We start from the raw sequence: 23,347 nt of genomic DNA on the forward strand, positions 1-23,347 counted from the left end.
TGACTGGAATACTCTTTTTGCTAGATGTAACTCTGTTGATTCGGCTAGCGAACGCTTTACTGAGTTGTTTTTTTTTTTTATCGATTTTGCTTAAAGAACAATACCACATAAAGAAGTTACTATAAGACCTAACGATAATATAAGCCATGGATGAATTCAGACCTGAGAAAAAATATGAGACTACGCGATAGATTACGAAAAACAGCCAAGCATTCTAAACATCCACGGGATATATCTAAATTCAAAAACACCGAAACAAAGTTAATAACATGAAAAAGCATGCTAGAAAATCCTTCTATGAAAATGTTGGAAATCTTATTGATTTTTATTACTCATCTGATCCTAAAAAAATATTGGCGACTGATCAAGAGATTGATGGGAAATTCAGGGACCTCGCAGTCTATTCCTACTTTAGTTGATTCAACATCGGGACGTTTATTAGTTGACGATAAGGACAAATCAAATTTATTATATAATTATTTTTGCAGTATCACTAACATAGATGATAATAATACTGATATTCCTATTTTAGAACCGAAAACGGAGAGTTCATTTGAATCTCCTATGATTAACTACAATGAAATATGTGATGTCTTGTTGAATTTAAAACTTGGCAAAGCCTCAGGCATGGATGAAATCAGCCACCATATGTTGAAGTACACTGCAAAAACTGTATGTAAACCACTTGAACTTCTTTTTAACTTATCGTTATCTACTTGTATTTATCCTGATATTTGGAAATTTCCTAAAGTCATGCCGCTTTTTAAGAATGGTGATAGGCATTCTCCTTCTAACTATAGACCGATTTCTCTTTTGTCTACGGTATGTAAAACATTTGAAAGGGTTGTCTTTTTGTACTTGCATAATTATTTTTTTGAAAATTCTCTATTTTATCAATACCAATCAGGATTTATGCCTGGCCACTCAGCTGTGTATTAATTAATCGAATTATATCATACTATTTGTCTTGATCTAGAAGAAAAGAAGCATACTTGTTTAGTTTTCTGTGACATCTCAAAAGCTTTTGACAGAGTCTGGCATAATGGTTTATTAGTCAAGTTAAAATCATATGGTATCTCAGGAAATTTCCTTTCTTGGATCGAAAACAACTTAAGCAACAGACAACGGAAAGTGTTTATAAATAATTCTTCTTTTGGGGCTGGTTTGATATGTGCTGGAGTTCCTCAGGGTTCAATTCTTGGACCATTGTTTTTCTTAATTTATATAAATGATATCGCCGAAGTATTAGAATCTACAACACGTCTTTTTGCTGATGATACGTCTTTAAAAAGCACTTCATCTTCTTGTCTAGATATACCAACAGTTTTGAATAGGGACCTGGAAGCTTTGAGTAGGTGGGCTAACACTTGGCTTGTTACTTTCAACCCAAATAAGACGGAAGTTATTTTCATATCAAATTCAAATGATATAGATGAAGATCTTGAACTGATTTTTGATGGAAATATTTTGAATTTTAACAGTATGCATAGGCACCTTGGAGTTACATTCAATTCAGATGCAAAACGGTCAGATCATGTAAGTGAAATCAATAAATCGGTAATGCAAAAAATAAATATTTTGCGAAAACTCAAATATATGTTGAAGCGGGATGCTCTCTTAAGAATTTACAAAACTTATATATTACCAGTTTTAGAATATGCATGTGAGGTTTGGGATGGTTGTACTCTGGTCGATTCTGAAAAGTCAGAGAGGGCTCAACGTAAGGCTTAAACGTAAAACAGATTACTCATTTATAACGAGGATTGAGATGTTGTTTGGAAGATGCTTTTGATTCAGTTGCAGTTTGTAAAGAAAGTTTAACTAGGGTATCCCCTGAAATTCATTTCATTTCTGGTGCGTTCAGAAAACAGATGACATCAAAAATAATAATTCCATTTTCAGATGTTGCCATAGAGAACACCAATGGAATACACGCTGCCAGTTGGGCATTCCGGAACTGACTACTAGATAATTTGAATCAAAACTATAACAATACAAATCAACAAGGTACTTGTCACGATTAGTCTATAGCCTAATATCAGTGTTATCAGGGGACGTAATCCGAAGGATTTTCAAAAGGAGCATAGGCTGATAAAATTAGTGACTCTTCATTCGCATTGAGCAGACGACAAAAGGACAGTCCAGGGAATGCGGCGTCCATTCGCAAGTTCATTTCCGGTCAGTGTGTAACTTTATTGCATAACAACGAGAACAATTAGCGACCTGCATTTCCATTTACAAGGCTGAACGTCTACTTCAGAGTCAACACAGTCATATCACGTACAAGTTGCTTTCCTTCAAAAAGGAAAGCAATACGTGGGGCACATTGTTGTGGAATAACAAATACTTGATGCAGTTATATTTACGGTATTTGAAACTAATATTAGTGAACTTCCCCTCTGTCACAAATCAATATTGCTTTCTCGTGTATGGTCAAGAATTAATCAAATATATGATATTTCAGGATAATAGTTACAGAGGAATTTTAATAACTTTTCCCAGAACGCACCCATTACAAACAGAGGCCTCGCATAGTTTCTCTGGTAAATTATGTAACTGGTTTGTACTGCCTGATATGCATATGGATGATCACGCGTTGTTTGGCGGACAGAAATAATGCATCCTGTCTAAAACATGCATTTGAATTAAGTAGTTAAAAGTTCAATTCAGTAAAGTATAGTATTTTATTTGTCTTATAAAATATGAAGATACTTCATATACATCAAAATTAGTTGTAGATAAGACTTTATAAGTATTATTGGCTAGTAATTTGTTCATAAAATAAGGCAAAACGTATGGACTTATTTTGATTTACCGTTTGATAGCATTCAGTTTTAAACTATATTTCAGAATATGACTTCATCTTATTCTGCTTGATCAGAATATGTTTGACAACATCGATGCATATGAACAATATTTTCGAGTATTAATCCAGTAGTTTGATGAGTATTGATATTTCAAAATGGAAAGATTTGCAGTTTTTAATGCTACACTTGTGCACATTTATATCCTCCTTGTTTAGGCAAGTTTGATAAAGTGTTTTGTTGCTAAACATGGTTTACAGTTGAAATATCTGAAATGCTCATCAAATAGAATAAAATGTATTTAATTAAAGAAACTAAGGTTCACAAAATACATGTACCTCGGATCTGAAATGGATCATGTATAACAATGTATAAACATCCGCACTATACCAGAACGGAATCTGACGCCGGTTTACAGAGAGTCAATTGTCTAGTGCATAGAGGGCACATTACCGAGATACAAGGCCGGGTAACAAGAAAAAACAATGCCTTAAATTGGCAACAGTTTAATTACTTTACTTAAAGAGTTTCGACTGGACGAAATATTTTGGCCAATTAGGATGTTTTTGTTTTAACAGATATATCTTGCGGAATAGAATAGTTAAATGAGCTCTTACGCGATGGTAATACCAAAGAAATACATCAAATGAAAGCAGATATTGCTTCATCAAAATGCTTATTTAAGATTTAAAAAATATACGAAATGGAGTACTGTGACGTTCATACTTCCATAGATTTTCTTTCGAACATTTTTTTCCCTACTAGACAGTATATAGAAGAAAAAAGTGTTCAAGAGAATATCTAAGGAAATATGAACGTCACAGAACTCCAGTTGTTATTTTTATTTTTTATTTATTTCATTTAAACATTTGCACCTGCCTATTTATACCCCATTCAAAATCCTCAAAATATCGTCGACATACTTTGTTTTTTTTCTGGTTTTCTGGCAGGTTTAATTCGAAAATCATCGTGCTCTCTTAAAAGCCGCTGAAAACAAATCTATTTGTTGGAATCATACGGGCCGTATTCGTTTATCGCAATCCATACGGTTGAACACACGGGGACTTGACACGTTCCTATGACCCAGAATGAAAAAAATACCCCATGGTCGGACCCCCAGATAACTTATTATTGACCTATAAAGCCTCGCAAGGCCTGTATAAACGTTTGCAGGTCCGCCAGTGTTTATATACGAAAATGTCACATTTAAATACGGACGTAGAGGTTGTTCCGCATCAATGAACAGTCCCTGGTAAATAGCTTTATTTATAAGTGGGTACATAGTTAAACATGATAACACAAGGCTGTTATAAAGGCTTTTACAACCGACTCTTAAACATGAAAAGAAAAACGCTGTAACATTTTAGAGAAACATAACAAGCATGCATAAATAAAAAAAGTTTGTTAGCACATATATAAAATACATGTATAAAATATTAATGTTTTTATAAGTTTTTGGACCAATCCCTATCAGCAAGCTCTCCTGCTTTGATAAACTCATTGCACATATATACACTATCTACCATGCACTTATTTGCTAGAGCACATACATACATATATCGAGCACTAGACTAATATATATATAAAAAAAGCGTACACAATACACGTAAACCAGACTATATTTTGTTAGTAAATTTGCAAGATGAACGAACATCTACAGGTAAGGCCATTCCAACCTTCCATACACTTTTTGAAACTGCGTTTCTTTCATCTTCTGATAGATCTCGCCAAAGTTTTGCTGGTATGTATGAAAAGCTGTTTCGGCCGTACCTTTCTGTTCTTACCGATGGTAGCTTCAGCATGTTTCCGTTTCTGAAAGAGGAGTTATCAATATTAACATGAATTAGACCTGTCAGATATGTTGGACAATTTTCATGAATAATTTTTAAAATTTCTATGGCTATTTTTCGCAATATGTCTAAACATAGTTGAATTTGACTTTTGTAATAGAGCCTCGTAACTAGAGTCAAAATCCTGAAAAGTTAATTTTGTAAATAGAAACTTCATTTGATGCGCGAGTTCTCTGTATTTTCTGTCAGTTTCCGGGTGATCTTTGATAAATTGGTCCCTGTATCCTATCGAGACATGCAGTCACAATTTTTAACACTTCCTCAATTATATCACTGAAGCAATTTGATATTGATTGAGTTCTAAAAAATATCCAATGCTTATGACGGCCATGAAAATCCATCGGGATTTAGTAACTGTTCTGCCAATGTTAGCCTGTAGATCAGAGTGTTGTCTCAGCCCAGTCTTAAGATATGAGTGCACACTGGTATTAATACCAGATGCCTCTAACATTGGCAGGACATCTCTAAAACCACGACCAACGACTACATTGTCGTCTTGTTCCAACCATGTGAGCTTGTCTATGATGTTTTTGTACTGCTTGCATCATTTTGGCTTCCAGATTATGGCCTTACAGTGTGTCCAAAATCTATCAAGGCTGTCACTTTGTCTCCAAAGAATGTTTCTGAGAATAAAGTATTGTGTGAAAGTATATGTCCCCTACTCAGATGGTCAGGACCTTCAATGCTTGTACTACAGAATGAAAGGTTTTTGAAATACTAGGCAGGGGAATACCAAAAAGATCGGAACACTTAATTACAAGAGATATCAGTTTTCATCTTAACCCAAAACAGTAAAAGAGCATTTTGTGTAGTTTCGGTATATACTGAAGAAGAAAGAAATGGGACCAAGTACGAATGGAGTTTGAGAAACTGTTCTTTGACCAACCTGTCCATGCTTTGCAGCCAGTGTCATCCAAGAGACAAAAATTGAGGGTGAAGGCTGATTGATTCTTTGATAAGATGTACGGCACTTCTAAAAGGCCATCAAATATTTCGGATAACCTACTTCATAATTGAAAATTCAAAGACTCTCTTCATTATAGGATAACCTGTGCACAAGGGTTCAGGTCATTGCCAATAATATGAAATGAGCATACACGTGATGTCGCGGAACACCACAATTTTTTGTGTGAAAATTAATTGATGCCTGGCACATTTTTGCAGAAGTGTGGATTTGCTTCCCTTTGAATTAAAATTGTTAATAAAAAAAACTTTTTATGTGAACAGGACCCGTAAAACAGCTCCTTGGTTGTTAATTAGTAGCCATTTTTGTTATGGATTTTTCATTTTAGATTTCGTGTACCTTAACATTTACGAGATTTCGCGAAGATGCGATGGTGACCTTCACCAATACATTTACTCTTCATTATGAGATGAATATTAACAAATGAGTATGAAATATCCCCTAAAAGCAATGTAAAAACAAAAGTCTGATGATAAAATGTAAAAAATAAATGAAAACAAAATGTATAAGAACAAATTCTAAAAAGTGACAAGGATATTACATTTGATCTCTAAATTGATTGTTAACAAAAACTTTATCAATCACGCTAACTGATGAAGCAAACTTGAATTTGGAATTTTTGTGACCTAAAATAAACTGAAAGGTTTATTGTAGGCTTGTGTCGAATTTCATTACCTGTTATCAGGTACATTGCTTTTGGTGGATGCCAGGGAGGTGTCTTAGGCCCTCACCTTTTTGAGTACACAGTGTACTTTGTTGTGCGAAATGAATACTTTCCATCACCTTTTTGGACTAAATTTTCGCATACATCTTTGAAATAACACCACTGCTAAATTCATACTATGAAAATGTTTGGTATACAAGATTAATAAGAATGAAAAATCATATATTTTACGTTACAATTTTCACAAAATGTTTGATTAAACTCACATTCTGGATGATAAATATATTATTAAAGCACTTCATGAAAGAAAATGTTCTTTCCCAAGTATGACGATGCAAAAAAATACGATTTTTTTCAGAAAAATACTTTCAGGATAATATTCCATTTTCCGACACCCATGCTGTAATTAGGATAATTAATAATCTAAATCATTAATAGACTTATTCAAAGTAATAACTCTAGATGTATAAGGGATTGAAAAAGGTTAAAACAGCAGCAAAAATCTCGTATCACTTCTGAAACATAAGTTATGAGGGGGCGCGGGCTCCTATGTAATTTTAACATAGCTGGAAAGAGTTCATTTTCATTTTCTATTTAAAAGAGGGTTCCACTTTGAGTACCTTTTGCAGAAACATATAAAATCAAAATATCGTCATTGATAATGAACCCATTGTGAAATTTCACAGCTTCACCAAGCTCTAAAGTGAAAGATTTTGTGTTTGGTTTACTCTTCATTTCTGCGAGTCATTTATCCTTAAACCCGTGTTACATCAGCGAATGCGCTTTAATGTCGATTTTTACGATTACAGACCAAAGGTATAATAAGTAGATCTACGTTTATGAAATGACGTAAGCGGTAATACATTGTATAATATTTCGACGCAGTAAATTATTTAATCTTTTCTGTGTTATACTTAGGTGTTTCTGTTGATTTTATTCGTTTTGCTGTGACGATAATATCGAATATGTTTCGTTTGTTTTCATACAAAAACAGCATTCCGAAATATTTTCAACCATATGTTTTGAAGGAAAATGGCGCTAGTTCCGCAGGCACAACCGACTCCGACTGAAATGTTTTTGTTGTGATATTCAAGCGGGGCTCGGGATGTTTTCGCCATAATTACTTAACAAGTCGCAGAGTCAACAATTTAACCATGCATTAATATCGTTGTGTTTAAACTGTAGATACATGTGCACAATTATTCATGCAAATTAAATGAAAAAATGGATGGCAGTCGAAGGACGAAGCGGTACCGGGACGAAGGTGATGCTTTTCTTTGAACTTACCCATCCGCCCTCCTCTTTATAATAAAAATGAATCACGGGTAACGTACTTTCTGTATAGCTTGACAATAAACAGAGAAATTTATAGAATTTATCATAAATTAAAAAATTAAATCAAGTAATTTCTAAACGTCTCGTACCGGGTAGTTTTAATTCGGTGCTACTTAAGAGCTAGTTTCAATAAAATGACAGTATTTTAACGTTAAAACAAACTACGTTGTAAAACATAGAACCAGGGACTGCTGCGACTTTTCCCAAGCCAGTTTTGAAATAGCATATTTGAACTGCTATTATTAAATATTTCTGCTTGATTTTGTCCAGATGCATACTGATCAGTTCTCGGAGAACTAAAGAATTATTTAGACTAATTATTTTACCCTATCAATTCACAATAATTTTCATTTATCTGTTTATCATGTAATATGACTCTCGAGATAACAATTTCAAAATATTTCCAAAAATACCTGAAAATTCACAATAACTGATTGAGTCCCAGTTGAGGCGGGAGAAAAAACTGTTGCTGGTGTAGGTAATTTTGAAAAAACGTGATTTGAAAAGTAACAGTGATTATAATTTGTGATCTTGTTTATTTCTACAGTATCGGATATGAACCTCACATGATTTAAGATGTATACAGCACAAAGTAGGCCTTCCAAGCAGCAGGAATATGTCTATGGTGAAGAAGAATAACCATGTGTGGTGAAATATGATAAAACAATGTGATTTTGACTGGAATATCAATTTGGGGGGATAGGTTTGTATCAAGTATTGTTAGTGTTTTATTAATGAGCAATATTTTAAATCAAAATGAGTGAAAATCAGGACGTCAAGTCCAGACATTCAAAGTCTGATGATGGTAGTAGCTCAATTATTGATGAAGGCCAATATGACCAGGATCAAGATTTGAAAAATCAGTCACAATCATCAAAATTAACACCACCTGACCAATCAGACCAGGATAAAATGACCACACCCCCTCAGGCTGATAACATGTTTACTTCACCATCTGAGAGGAATGAGGATGAGAGCTTAGCTTTTATCAATGAACAGTTAAGCTTCCTGAATGAAGCCAGTGGAGAACTTGCCACCACCATTCACAGGTCTAACAAGCAGGTCAGACTGGATATTGCCAAAAAAAGCCGGGATTCAGGTATGAGAAGGAGGGAACTCTACAAATCCCCAGCCAAACGTTTTGCCCAAATTCAAGGACGAGGGGTTAAAAGGAGTCCTGGGTATGTAACAAGTTGCTCAATTTTAGCATCAATTAAACATCAGTTTTGTATTTTGTGCTGGAAGAAACAAAAATAAATGGTACATGTAATTGAAATTTAAAAAAAACTCTAGTTCCTGGTGCAAAAGACATAATGTTAACATTATAAAACATTTAGTCCAGATCAAAATATTTCTTAAATAACTTCTTATTTTTAAGGTCAAAATCCACATTCTCATACAAGTTGATTCTATTTGAAAATGGAATTAATGTAATATTGTTTTATCATATTCTATGTGAAACAAAATGATTTCAGAAAGCTGACACTTAACCGACCCAAAGTTGCAAGGCAGAGCTTGGAGGTTCAGAGTGTATCGGACCAAGTAAACATGCTGGATGACAAGGATGATGCAAAGGATGAGGATGAAAGTTCAGATGATGATAATAACTGGATGATCTTGGAGGAGTCTGATACAGATGCACCAATAAATGAAGCCCTTGAGGAAAATGTGCTCCGAAGTAACCTCACAGCATCCAATGTTAAAAAACTTTTGCATGTAGGCTTACAGTTTTGTATTTCTCTTATATATCCAGTGTCTGAACCTGGCATTTGCAACTGTCAGTATAGACCTAAATGTGTTGATGTTAAAAATAGTGATGCAACATGGGTATTTAATTGAATGTCAAGTCTTTTATGGTTAATTAGATCTAGATGAATTGATACATCTACTATTGATAAAAAAAGAAACAAAAATCATTCATCAAAGATAGGTCTGGTTGCCAGTTGCCAGCGTTTTTGCCAGGTGTTTATAGGGTCCGGTACAGGGACCCATTCCATATTGAAGTATACGTATGACCCTGTATTTTCCCAATGTCAGTCTTTATTTTCCCAATTGGATTAAACAGCATGTTTATACAATTGCAAGTTTCTAGTCATTATATGTGCAGCATTCAAAGTATTACCGTCCATGAAGGAGCATTCAAAATACATAGATAACAAACATTTAAAATTGAATAAAAAAAAAAACTCTGAAAACTTATATGTTTATTTATCGCTCTATATTTACTGTGAGAAACAGCCAGAGAAAAAGTTTTGCTAATCACATTGCAGGTTTTAATTTTTCCAAACTTATGATATTTTCCCAAACCTGTAAATGTGGGAACACTGATGATATTTCTCTATTTTTGCCAAATGTTGTTGATATTTTCCCAATAGTAGTTCAAGGGCCCTTTCCGAAAAAAGCTGGCTAAAAACCCGGGTTGCACTAACAATTTGGTATTTTATGGTAAATGGTTGATTGTTAAGAGAAATTTTCAATAATATGACTAAATGATTGAAAAAATTATGCTCTATATTGTCACAGACAAATGGATTATGGTCCACAAATGTTTTGGTTTGTGTATAAATATGTATGTTTACAAATGAAATAGACCAATCATATTTCCTCAAGACGGTGTCTGTTTGCCACCTTTGACCACTGGTAATCATGGACACTTTGTATCAATACCAAAACAAAATGTTATCAAATAAAAATATTGAGTGGCATTCTTTTTACTATCAGTACTAAAGTGGAATTAAACAAGATTTTCTATTCTGTTAAATGTACTAATCTTCTAGTTCATTTGGTCTGTCGGAGAATATACTAAATAAACGTCACATATGCCATTATGTAATTTCAGTATAACTTCATTTGTAAACAGAAAGATCATCTTAACAATCTGTCTTAATTACTATGCTTACTTTATCGTAACAATCTGTCTTAATTACTATTCTTACTTTGTCTTATCCAGCAAGTCATTACCAACGAACATGTGGTGGCCATGGTAAAGAACACCCTGCTTGCAGAGAATGAGAAGGTTGAAGCTCACTATGAACCCAAGATGACGAGGTCAAAGGTCAAGCATATCATACAAGAAGAGGGGGATGTAAGTTGAAAGATTAATTGTGGTTAACGTAACAATTGCTGCATTGATGATGTCTTTGGGTGGTTGCTGTACGTCATTCAGGAGGCATGTTTTTCATTTAAGACTCAAGAAAGAATCGGTCTTATCCCAAGACACATTTAAAATTTCCATCATAATATATTTACATTTTCCCCCCAGGGGCACTTCAGTCTTTTTCTTTACTCATTGTTTAACTGCAACGGAAACTCGATATTACAGGCAGAAAAATCGAAAATATTAGCTGTGCTTATTCTGGCTACTGGGGTCGAGGGAACTGTGATAGAAGTGACAAATGATCCAGTAAATCTTCGGCAGAATTTTTAAAATGTTTTTAGGCCAGTCCCGATTTCCATTTTCACCAAAATGTCAAGGCATTACATTACAAAGAGATATAAGTAGAGTCTTCAGGAGAAGCATGTGTCAAGGATTAGCCTGGTCAAAATATCACTGGAATGAAAAAGAACTTACAGCATCTTTCACGATGAAATATCAGCACAGACAATATTTAAATTCAATATGTTAATGTAAAAAAAATAAACGTTATTTATTTTACAACAATTATGAAACAAGTTATTTCAACATATATTAATCACTCTTGTTGGCCCTCATGTTAGCGTGCGGGTGGTGTTATATTAATGTGGGAGGAAACCGGAGAACCTGGAGAAAACCCACGTGATAGGGCAGGTGACCCTAAACCTTTTCAATTCTGATCTGGGAATCGCACCCTGGCCGCCTTGGTGAAAGCCAAGTGCGCTATCCACTGCACCACCCGACCACCCTATATGTTAATGTATGTGTTGTTTTGATTAGTGAAGAGCCAACATATAGTACTATACACCATGACCAGTTTACATCCAGTAACTGTGTAAATTGCATAACATACATAAGGAACCACTATGTCTTTAATACCACAATGCAAACATCACTGAACAACATCATGCAAAATGTCGGTTTTACATCAGATCTATATAATGAAGGGAAAACATGGTATTTCATAGTTGTACTAGCTATGTTTTCAAAGATTCTTTATTTTATGAACAGGTATCTGATTTGTTTCAGTTTCTGTAGCCTTAACATTTATTTTAACTTTCTCCTGATTCAGGTGCTGCATCCTTGGCCACTGTCACCTCTGAAGAAATCTAAACCCTCTGGGGCCAGCTTCCTGGAGGTGGATTTTTCAGATGATGAGGAGGAGGATGATGAATATGATCCATCTAAAGAGGTAACCACCCTTCCTAATCTCTGACGCTTAGTCATAGTGGTTCAGTCTATCAAGTAATATTATGCTGCTAGTCTGTAGATTTGTCACAGAGAGCTTTACAATTTTTGTAAACATTGATAACCTATGCCCTGTTTTACCCACCTGAGTATAGCCTCTAGTGTAAAGAATTAACTCTATGTCCTGTTTTACCCACCTGAGTATAGGCTCTTGTGTAAAGAATCAACTCTATGCCCTGTTTTACCCACCTAAGTATAGCCTCTATGTAAAGAATTAACTCTATGCCCTGTTTTACCGACCTAAGTATAGCCTCTAGTGTAAAGAATTGACTCTATACCCTGCTTTACCCACCTAAGTATAGCCTCTAGTGTAAAGAATTAACTCTATGTCCTGTTTTCCAACCTGAGTATAGGCTATTGTGTAAAGAATTAACTCTATGCCCTGTTTTACCCACCTAAGTACAGCCTCTCGTGTAAAGAATTAACTCTATGCCCTGTTTTAGCCCACCTGAGTATAGCCTCTATGTAAAGAATCAACTCTATGCCTTGTTTTACCCACCTGAGTATAGACTCTTGTGTAAAGAATCGACTCTATGTCCTGTTTTTGCCACCTGAGTATAGCCTCTAGTGTAAAGAATTAACTCTATGCCCTATTTTAGCCAACCTGAGTATAGCCTCTAGTGTAAAGAATTAACTCTATGTCCTGTTTTCCAACCTGAGTATAGGCTATTGTGTAAAGAATTAACTCTATGCCCTGTTTTACACACCTAAGTATAGCCTCTAGTGTGAAGAAATAACTCTATGTCCTGTTTTACCCACCTGAGTATAGGCTCTTGTGTAAAGAATCAACTCTATGCCCTGTTTTACCCACCTAAGTATAGCCTCTAGTGTAAAGAATTAACTCTATGCCCTGTGTTAGCCAACCTGAGTATAGCCTCTAGTGTAAAGAATTAACTCTATGTCCTGTTTTCCAACCTGAGTATAGGCTATTGTGTAAAGAATTAACTTTATGCCCTGTTTTACCCACCTAAGTATAGCCTCTAGTGTAAAGAATTAACTCTATGCCCTGTGTTAGCCAACCTGAGTATAGCCTCTAGTGTAAAGAATCGACTCTATGTCCTGTTTTTCCAACCTGAGTATAGGCTATTGTGTAAAGAATTAACTCTATGCCCTGTTTTACCCACCTAAGTACAGCCTCTCGTGTAAAGAATTAACTCTATGCCCTGTTTTAGCCCACCTGAGTATAGCCTCTAGTGTAAAGAATCTACTCTATGTCCTGTTTTTCCCACCTGAGTATAGCCTCTAGTGTAAAGAATTGACTCTATACCCTGCTTTACCCACCTAAGTATAGCCTCTAGTGTAAAGAATTAACTCTATGTCCTGTTTTACCCACCTGAGTATAGGCTCTTGTGTAAAGAATCAACTCTATGCCCTGTTTTACCCAACTAAGTATAGCCTCTAGTGTGAAGAAATAACTCTATGCCCTGTTTTACAGACCTAAGTATAGCCTCTAGTGTAAAGAATTGACTCTATACCCTGCTTTACCCACCTAAGTATAGCCTCTAGTGTAAAGAATTAACTCTATGCCCTGTTCTAGCCAACCTGAGTATAGCCTCTAGTGTAAAGAATTAACTCTATGTCCTGTTTTTCCAACCTGAGTATAGGCTATTGTGTAAAGAATTAACTCTATGCCCTGTTTTAGCCCACCTGAGTATAGCCTCTATGTAAAGAATCAACTCTATGCCTTGTTTTACCCACCTGAGTATAGACTCTTGTGTAAAGAATCGACTCTATGTCCTGTTTTTCCAACCTGAGTATAGGCTATTGTGTAAAGAATTAACTCTATGCCCTGTTTTACCCACCAAAATATAGGCCATTGTGTAAAGAATTAACTCTATGCCCTGTTTTAGCCAACCTGAGTATAGCCTCTAGTGTAAAGAATTAACTCTATGTCCTGTTTTCCAACCTGAGTATAGGCTATTGTGTAAAGAATTAACTCTATGCCCTGTTTTACCCACCTAAGTATAGCCTCTAGTGTAAAGAATTAACTCTATGCCCTGTTTTAGCCTACCTGAGTATAGCCTCTAGTGTAAAGAATCGACTCTATGTCCTGTTTTTCCCACCTGAGTATAGCCTCTAGTGTAAAGAATTGACTCTATGCCTTGTTTTACCCACCTGAGTATAGACTCTTGTGTAAAGAATCGACTCTATGTCCTGTTTTTCCCACCTGAGTATAGCCTCTAGTGTAAAGAATTGACTCTATGCCTTGTTTTACCCACCTAAGTAGAGCCTCTAGTGAGAAGAAATAACTCTATGCCCTGTTTTACCGACCTAAGTATAGCCTCTAGTGTAAAGAATTGACTCTATGCCCTGTTTTACCCACCAAAGTATAGCCTCTAGTGTAAAGAATTAACTCTATGCCCTGTTTTAGCCAACCTGAGTATAGCCTCTAGTGTAAAGAATCGACTCTATGTCCTGTTTTCCAACCTGAGTATAGGCTATTGTGTAAAGAATTAACTCTATGCCCTGTTTTACCCACCTAAGTATAGCCTCTAGTGTAAAGAATTAACTCTATCCCCTGTATTACCCACCTAAGTATAGGCTTTATGTAAAGAATCGACTTTATACCCTGTTTTACCCACTTAAGTATAGCCTCTAGTGTAAAGAATTAACTCTATGCCCTGTTTTACCCACCAAAATATAGGCTCTTGTGTAAAGAATTAACTCTATGCCCTGTTTTAGCCCACCTGAGTATAGCCTCTATGTAAAGAATCAACTCTATGCCTTGTTTTACCCACCTGAGTATAGACTCTTGTGTAAAGAATCGACTCTATGTCCTGTTTTACCCACTTAAGTATAGCCTCTAGTGTAAAGAATCGACTCTATGTCCTGTTTTACTCACCTTAGTATAGCCTCTAGTGTAAAGAATTGACTCTTTGCCCTGCTTTACCCACCTAAGTATAGCCTCAGTACAGAATGCGCTTGTTTGTTTGGCAGCCTGATCCTGTCAGTGATGAGGACGCTGAGAGTATGACATCATCCCAAGTCAGTGACACTGGCTCCCCAGCACCCTCCACTCCTAAAACTCCACGGTCCTGTGATCGGCTGTCTGACTTCAGCATCACCCCCACCAACAGGGATGTAAGTATCTTTACTTCTGTAGTACATACTGGGATTGTAATATTGCACATGGATCCAGATTCAATATGATTTTCTGTTATTGCAGTTCTTTATGATATTTTTCTATTAGCAGATTCAATAAATTAATTGTCTCCTAAAAACATACAAAGAAGTTAAATGGAGCAACACAAAACTTTTCTATAAGGTAAAAAAATGTTGAAGTTTTTAATGGTTATTATACTTAAACCACGCCAAACAAAAAGGAACAAACAAGTTGGAACACCAAACTTAAAATTTGTACTACATTTGACTCTAAAGCTAGTTATATTTAACTAGAAATCAAATTGAAATCCAGAATATACTCAATAAGAACTGAAACAACCGAAATAAATTGATTGTAATTCAAACTTTGATGAACCATTACACAACTACACATCATTTACAGCTTACCTTGCATTTTTTCAATGAAATCATTTTGAAAGAAACAGTACTTGCTAATTGTTGTTAATTATCTGTTGGTACTACTGTGGAATGTGTTTGTTGCTGACAGGGGTGGAGTCCTATGGGACCTCCAAGCCAGAAACACCTGTTAGGAAGAAAATACCAGGAAGCTATGGCAGCTTCAGACAAAACAGAGGTATAGAAGTAAAAACATCTCAAAACAAGAGAGTTTAGAGAACAGGCATCTCTTACGAACATTGAGGAAATAAAAATAATGTACAGATGGAATGTTATTAACAAGTGTTTTAAAGTATGCAGTAATTCTAAATATAAATTGTCATTTTCTGAATTCATTTTCTGAATTCATTTTGGATATGTTACATTAAATTTTGAATGATTGATCCGGCAGGAGGAAACTATTGCCCTGAGAACAAGATCGAAGCTGTCCTTAACGGAAACTACCCTTACAGAGCTTGAATCTACATTTGTGGCCCCTGACATCACAGCGGACATGTATGACACGCAGTGTGATGACAACGACTGGCAGACTTTCCTTACCTCACTGGTCAAACCTTGTGGTCAGTATCCATACTTTACTGGTCAGACCATGTGGTCAGTATCCATACTTTACTGGTCAATCCTTAAGGTCAATATTCATACTTCAATGGTAAAACTTTTTGGTCAATATCTTTATTTACCTGATGAAACCCTGTGGTTAATATCCACACTTTACTGAAAAAATATTCTCACTTCACCGATCAAACCTTGTGGTCAGTGTCTATACTTCACTAGTCAAATCTTTGTGGTCAGTATCCTTAACTGATGAAATGTAATAATGAGCTTTCTCACCTTGCTTGTAAAATTTGTATGTCCGTATCCTCACTTCATTGCTGAACCACTGCGGTCATTTTTCTCATCTCACTGACCAAACCTTGTGGTCAACATTGTCATTTTAATGGTCAAAATTAACTCTGTGGTCATTGTCCTTGTTTCACTGGTTAAAGCCTGTTGTCAATATCCTAACTTTATCTGTCAAACCTTATGGCCAGTATCTTAACTTAACAAGTCAGGCCTTGTGATTATCCTCCCTTAAATGGTAACCCTTGTTGTCAGTATCCTCATTTACTCTTATTAACTGGTCAAATCCTTAATTCACTGGTCAAGCCTCATTGTAATGTCCTCACCTCACTTGTCTATCATGTGGTCAGTATCCTTATTCTAATCCAATTATTATATGATTTACTTAAGATTTTGACTTTAGTGTTAATATTTTTTCATTGTTTCAGAAACAGAAGACACCAATGATGGCGGTGACGAGGAGGATCCTGAGTACGACTACCTGGAGGATGCGGCCAAGTCTCAGGTGGACAGGGAGGATTTACGTTCTGACCGTGCCGTCCAGGTCTCAAGTATGTATGCACTTCTAGTGGGATACCTCTCTTATCCAAATTTACATTAAATTATGATTATAAGATCTTTTATTATGCTATTAATACCATAGCTCATAATATTTTTGTTTTAAAGATTCATGATCAGCTTGTCAAAATACAAGCACAGGCCAATGTGTTAGGGTACTGTGCATTAAGTATGATTCATATGATTTATCTGTAGTGACAAAATATTATAATGAAGAACTCTTTTACCAAACTATTGAGATCCCTTTATCATTAAAACTTCTTCAACTGAATAAAGGTTTTTTTAAGTTAAATATTCTACAATTCATCTATTTTTACTAGTCAAGAGGTTATTTCGTAGCCAAAGTTCATGTAGAATTTAGGTGAAAGCTTTTCATGGTTCCAATGACTTTAACATCACTAGGTTTTATTATCATGAATATGGTGTAATTGTACTACAGAGCGGGAGATGAACCAACTCATGGACGAGCTGTTTGATGTGTATGAAGATATGGAACTTGAGGAAGCAGAGAAACAAAAGATGAAGAAAATGGCTAGAAACAACCTCATTAAGTATGTAGAACACTAAATTGTGGGAAGATCACTGTAGATCTGTTGATTCTTTTGCTTCATATTAACAGCTGAAGCAATCATATAGGGGGAGGGCAGATTATTGAAATTCATAATGATAAATTTTATGCTGCAAAATCTATTTGAACAGCAAATTTAATATTAAAATAGTGATTATGAAAGAATGCATGAAAGAACGGTATTTTGCAGATCACACAAGAAGGAGAGACGTGTTGTGACAGTTGTAACCTCATCTGCCCCAGGTGCACTCAAAATGACAGAATCCGAACGACTGCAGGTTGAGGATCAAATGAGAAAGGTTTGTTTCCAACAACCCATGTGTTCCAATATTAATACACATGACTCTGCAACAACACTCCTGTCTTCACAACACACCTGTCTCCACAACACTACACCTGTCTCCACAACACTACAAATGTCTTCACAACAAAACACCTGTCCCCACAATAACCAGTGTCCACAAAAACACACCTTTCTTCCAAATAATACCATCTGTCTACCCAACAACTCATCTTTATCCTGAAGAACTACTTATGGATCGAAAAACCTACCTGCTTACCCAACAAACGAATAATTGTTCTGTTAATCCAACTGTCTACTACAATCAACAACTAGCTACCTGTTACCCCTTCTTTCTACCCATCTCTACATCAATATGCCTGCAATCCTATCTGTTTGCCCGTTACACCGCTACCACCTTTTTATTCAAGCATCTTGCCTGTCTCCTAAATAATTTACCTGTATTCCTATCTGTCTACTTGTGTACTCAATAACTCAACTGTTTCCTCAAAATTTACCTGTTTTCTAAACATTCACATGTTTCCCCACTAACTCACTGGTCAATAATCCACCTGTCTCCTTATCCATCTGTCTTTAAAACAGATTAAGTGTTGACCCAATGAGCCACATGTCTCTAAAACAGCCCACAGGGGTCAAATATGTAAAAAAACTTCAAACGACTTCTTCTGAAGAACTAAAAGGTATAGAATCTTCATATTTGGCTGATGGCTTCCTGGGATGGAGCCCAACAAAGTTTGAGAATGAAAATTACCTTGACCTACTTTCAAGGTCACAGGGGTCAAATGTGTCAAACACTTCAAACGACTTCTTCTGAAGAACTGAAAGATAAAGAATCTTTATATTTGGCTGGTGGCTTCCTGGGATAGAGCCCAACAAAGTTTGAGAATGAAAATTAGTTTGACCTACTTTCATGGTCACAGCAATCAAATGTGTCAAATAGTTCAAACTACTTCTGAAGAATAAAAAGGCATACAATTATAATATATAATATAGTAGCTTTAAGGAATAGAGATAACCAATTGGAAAAGGAAAATGACATTGACCTACTTACAAGGTCACAGGGAAAAATATGTCGAGCAACTTCTGAAGAAGAATCAAAAAGCATAGAATCTTATAATAATATTTTGCTCGTGGTTTTAACAGATGGAGCCAACAAAGTTTGCGAGGGAAATATTTTTAGTGCAATATAATATTTAATGAGAATATTTTGCTATGACTGCTTAAATATTCAGGTGAGCGATACAGGCCCTCTTGGGCCTCTTGTTAAATTGCCTACCTATATACACAACACCTACCTGTCTTCCCAACAACCAACTCACCTGTCTTCCAAACAGCCTTTCTTTGAACTCAATAACTCACTGCTCTCAATAACATCTAAGTTGTGTAACTGTGTACATATCAACCAATTTGTCTCACGAACAACCCACACATTTGAACTCAAAAACAACTTTACTACCCAATAACTCTTCCTTCATTTCTACATTTCTTGACAAGATGTTTCTAGTTATTTGAATGCTGTATTACATTGAGCCTTCTGACTTTAAACAATGTTATATTTAATTTGTGATAACTTAGTTTGGACCATGTGTTGTGTTTGCAGCATGTGCAGTTACTTTCCCAGCAGTACGTGTTGTCACAGAGCTCCCAGGAGACTCACGGATCGGTGGCTGCTGACTGTACCTTTCTGCTGGTGAGTGCATCACAGCTTTACTTTTAAACTGTTAAATAGTTTTGTGTCACCAGTGAAGCAAAAATGACATTGGAATCACTCCTTATTTATTATCTGCACAGATTATTTCCATGAGCAAATATCCTGAAGGAATACATTTGATTTCATAAAAGTCAAATATCCAATCAAGATGGACTTTGAACTAGATATGAAAATCAACATACAGTTTATTAGATCTGAAAATCAATATATCCAGTGAAAACCCACTTACTCAAACTCGTATATATTACTAGATCTGAAAATCAACATACAGTGAAACCCCACCTACCTAAACTCGTATATATTACTAGATCTGAAAATCAACATACAGTGAAACCCCGCCTACCTAATCTCGTATATATTACTAGATCTGAAAATCAACATACAGAGAAACCCCACCTACCTAAACTCGTATATATTACAAGATCTGAAAATCAACATACAGTGAAACCCCGCCTTCCTAATCCCGTATATATTACTAGATCTGAAAATCAACATACAGGGAAACCCCACCTACCTAAACTCGTATATATTACTAGACCTGAAAATCAGCATACAGTGAAACCCCACCTACCTAAACTCGTATATGTTACTAGATCTGAAAATCAACATACAGTGAAACACCACCTACCTAAACTCGTATATATTACAGTGAACCCCCACCTACCTAAACTCGTATATATTACTAGATCCGAAAATCAACATACAGTGAAACCCCACCTACCTACACTCGTATATATTACAGTGAAACCCCACCTACCTAAACTCGTATAAATTACTAGATCTGAAAATCAACATACATTGAAACCCCACCTACCTAAACTCGTATATATTATAAGATCTGAAAATCAACATACAGTGAAACCCCACCTCCCTAAACTCGTATATATTACAGTGAAACCCCACCTACCTAAACTCGTATAGATTACTAGATCTGAAAATCAACATACAGTGAAAACCCACCTACCTAAACTCGTATATATTACTAGATCCGAAAATCAACATACAGTGAAACCCCACCTACCTAACCTCGTATATATTACTAGATCTGAAAATCAACATAAAGTGAAACCCCACCTACCTAAACAAGTATATATTACTAGATCTGAAAATCAAAATACAGTGAAACCCCACCTACCTAAACTCGTATAGATTACTAGATCTGAAAATCAACATACAGTGAAACACCACCTACCTAAACTCGTATATATTACAGTGAACCCCCACCTACCTAAACTCGTATATATTACTAGATCTGAAAGTCAACATACAGTGAAACCCCACCTACCTAAACTCGTATAGATTACTAGATCTGAAAATCAACATACAGTGAAACCCAACCTACCTAAACTCGTATATATTACTAGATCTGAAAGTCAACATACAGTGAAACCCCACCTACCTAAACTAGTATATATTACTAGATCTGAAAATCAACATACAGAGAAACCCCACCTACCTAAACTCGTATATATTACAGTGAAACCCCACCTACCTAAACTCGTATATACTGGAATACCCCTTTTTGTTGAATAGTTTGTTTGGTCCCGACCATGTTCTTATATATTCTTTGTAAAGTAATAAACTGAAACTATCAGACAGCTAAACAATAATCTTGGGGGATAAGTTCTTTGCAGGATTTACGACAGTATTGCTTAATACCAGTTTTAATTTTTTTTAAATGAACTTTTGCAGAAGGAAATCAAATGTTTTGCGAGCAGTAGTTCACTGGTTACCCCTGACCGACGTTCTGCATTTTATGCCCATAACCTGGATGGGGCTTTGAGATTGGTATCAGAGACGAAGGATTGGGGGCAGTGCCAACTCCCTGAGGGACGAATACCTTCCCCAGAGAAGTCACTCACTAGCCTGCTGGCTAAACACTACACCAACCTCAGCAGCAACCAGAAGGACCGTATACTGGAGGTGGTGGACAGTGATCAAAAAGGTAGAGTGTACAGTTGTATGTCACTTTGGTGATGATTAATGTAGCAATTTCTTTATTTTCCTCCCTCTCTAGATTAGAATATATAAATACATGAATTAATCCCCTGAAGCCCACTATACAAATATTGACAGATATTTTACTCTCTCTCCATTGTTATATTTTGAATTATAAGCATCACTCTGCACCCCAACTTTTATCGATTATATTTGCCCCCCCATCCCCAAACACACACTATATATTCTCTTGCTGAGAATATATTTTTTCCTTGTGGCCTCTTTCTTTGCTTAGGAGGCTACCTCGTCAGTACACGTTTGTTTTTGTAGTATTGTATATAGTTAGCTTATAGTGTTGAGTGAGTAGCCCCTGTTACGCCAAAGTATAAGTTTGTATTTTCTTTTTATCTTGCTATCTGCCTCATTTAAATATCTCGAATTGTAATAAACAGGTAAACTGTTGTTTCATCGTTTTTGTTGTGTATAAAGGTGAATCTGCCTATTCAGCACTCATGAAACATATCTGGTATGATATAATACAAGCTAAACAAACTTCAAACTGACAATTCAACACAGCAGATTTTGTTGCTATTTCACATAAATAGTACTATGTGATATGAAATCTGTATTGGTTTTGTATGGTTACCGGGGTGGTGATGATTCTTGAATATGTTTACAGGTAGAGATTTGAATGACCCAGCTACCCTTCCCAGTCCGAAGTCTCCGTTGCCTGTGCTCACCAGACAACAAAAAGAGACAGTCTGGAACTCAGATGTTTTCTTCTGCTCGAACCTCCTTCCGATTGGCGGATTTGACCTTTCTGTTCCCAAGGTCAAACAGCGGATCACTTTCACAGAGGCTGAGGATAAGTGAGTTATTTGTTTATATTACCGTAAAAACCCATGTAATTTGCGCACTTTTTTTTCAGAAATTTAATACCCAAAGTGGGAGGTGCGTAAAATACACAGGTATAGAAAAATTCAAGTTTTTTTTAAGGAAAAGATCGACGATTCTGAGGGATCGCCATCTTGGATTATGTCCCTTGGTACACGGAACTCTAAGACAAATGACGATCAACAAATTTATTTATGTCAAACATTAATAAAAGATAAATAATGTGTTGTTATGTGAGTTTATGTGAAAAGTATTAATAAATAGGTAACCGTTAACAAAAAAAGTTTAGCCAAATTCCTATGCCAGAGAATCGCCGATCAACTTCAAGACATTACGTTTCGACATCTCGGTGCGTTTCCCCATACTATTACGAAAATGTAGTTGTTCGATTTAAGCTCCGTTCTATTTAAGTTCTGTAAGTTTTTTCAAATCGCCTATGCGTATACGTATAGCATGTTTTTTTTTCCGGCTCACTTTCATGCTGATCTCGCGTCTAACATTACGTAAACACGTGATTGATAATAACCTCGTGAATTATTTCAATATTTATTAAATGAAGCATCGTAAAAATAGTCTGCGTTAACCAATTTTTTTCCTTGGAGTAGATTTGAAAAGGATGTATTGATTGTCCACGCTTCTAGTATAAACATATTTTTTATAATCCCTTATCAGTCAAATCAGTCTGTAGTTATGACAATGCAGTAGGGCTTCGTAATTCACGCCACGTGTTGGCGAGTGAAAAAAACAACAACACGGTCCGTCGATCGCGACTGCAAATCATTTCAATTAGTAGAGCTATTGTTAACGGGTAATCACAGAGATAGTGTTAGCTCATTACTGCATTGTAATTTGTAAAAAAATATCGCCAAACCACGGACTTAGATAATCTAATTCCGTGGCCAAACTGAACTGTGACATGACCTGGTTTGAAGTGACGTAACCCAAGCCGTCATGATGAGCCCTTCTCACTGATCGTAATTATGATCAATAAAAGGTATCTAATTATGTCTTTCACCAGGA

General features: G+C 35.8%; 1 protein-coding gene across 2 annotated transcripts in view; it reads left to right on the forward strand.

Moving 5' to 3' along the window:
* The first annotated feature begins 7,265 nt into the window (after nt 1-7,265).
* LOC110465557 (GON-4-like protein) overlaps nt 7,266-23,347 on the forward strand; it is a 47,429-nt gene continuing 31,347 nt past the window's right edge. Inside the window, exons 1-14 of one of the 2 annotated variants that reach the window (XM_021521471.1) lie at nt 7,266-7,546; nt 8,165-8,798; nt 9,093-9,333; nt 10,568-10,702; nt 11,823-11,942; nt 14,936-15,079; nt 15,609-15,695; nt 15,909-16,077; nt 16,786-16,908; nt 17,355-17,466; nt 17,674-17,782; nt 19,385-19,474; nt 21,188-21,440; nt 22,113-22,302. In XM_021521471.1, coding sequence (XP_021377146.1) covers nt 8,374-8,798; nt 9,093-9,333; nt 10,568-10,702; nt 11,823-11,942; nt 14,936-15,079; nt 15,609-15,695; nt 15,909-16,077; nt 16,786-16,908; nt 17,355-17,466; nt 17,674-17,782; nt 19,385-19,474; nt 21,188-21,440; nt 22,113-22,302 — 2,198 coding nt within the window. In that variant the 5' untranslated portion in view covers nt 7,266-7,546; nt 8,165-8,373. The remainder of the gene's footprint in view (nt 7,547-8,164; nt 8,799-9,092; nt 9,334-10,567; nt 10,703-11,822; nt 11,943-14,935; nt 15,080-15,608; nt 15,696-15,908; nt 16,078-16,785; nt 16,909-17,354; nt 17,467-17,673; nt 17,783-19,384; nt 19,475-21,187; nt 21,441-22,112; nt 22,303-23,347) is intronic. The other variant, XM_021521473.1, reaches the window with a different exon arrangement.

The sequence above is a fragment of the Mizuhopecten yessoensis genome, unplaced genomic scaffold (assembly GCF_002113885.1).
Source record: "Mizuhopecten yessoensis strain PY_sf001 unplaced genomic scaffold, ASM211388v2 scaffold11091, whole genome shotgun sequence".
Lineage (NCBI taxonomy): Eukaryota > Metazoa > Mollusca > Bivalvia > Pectinida > Pectinidae > Mizuhopecten > Mizuhopecten yessoensis.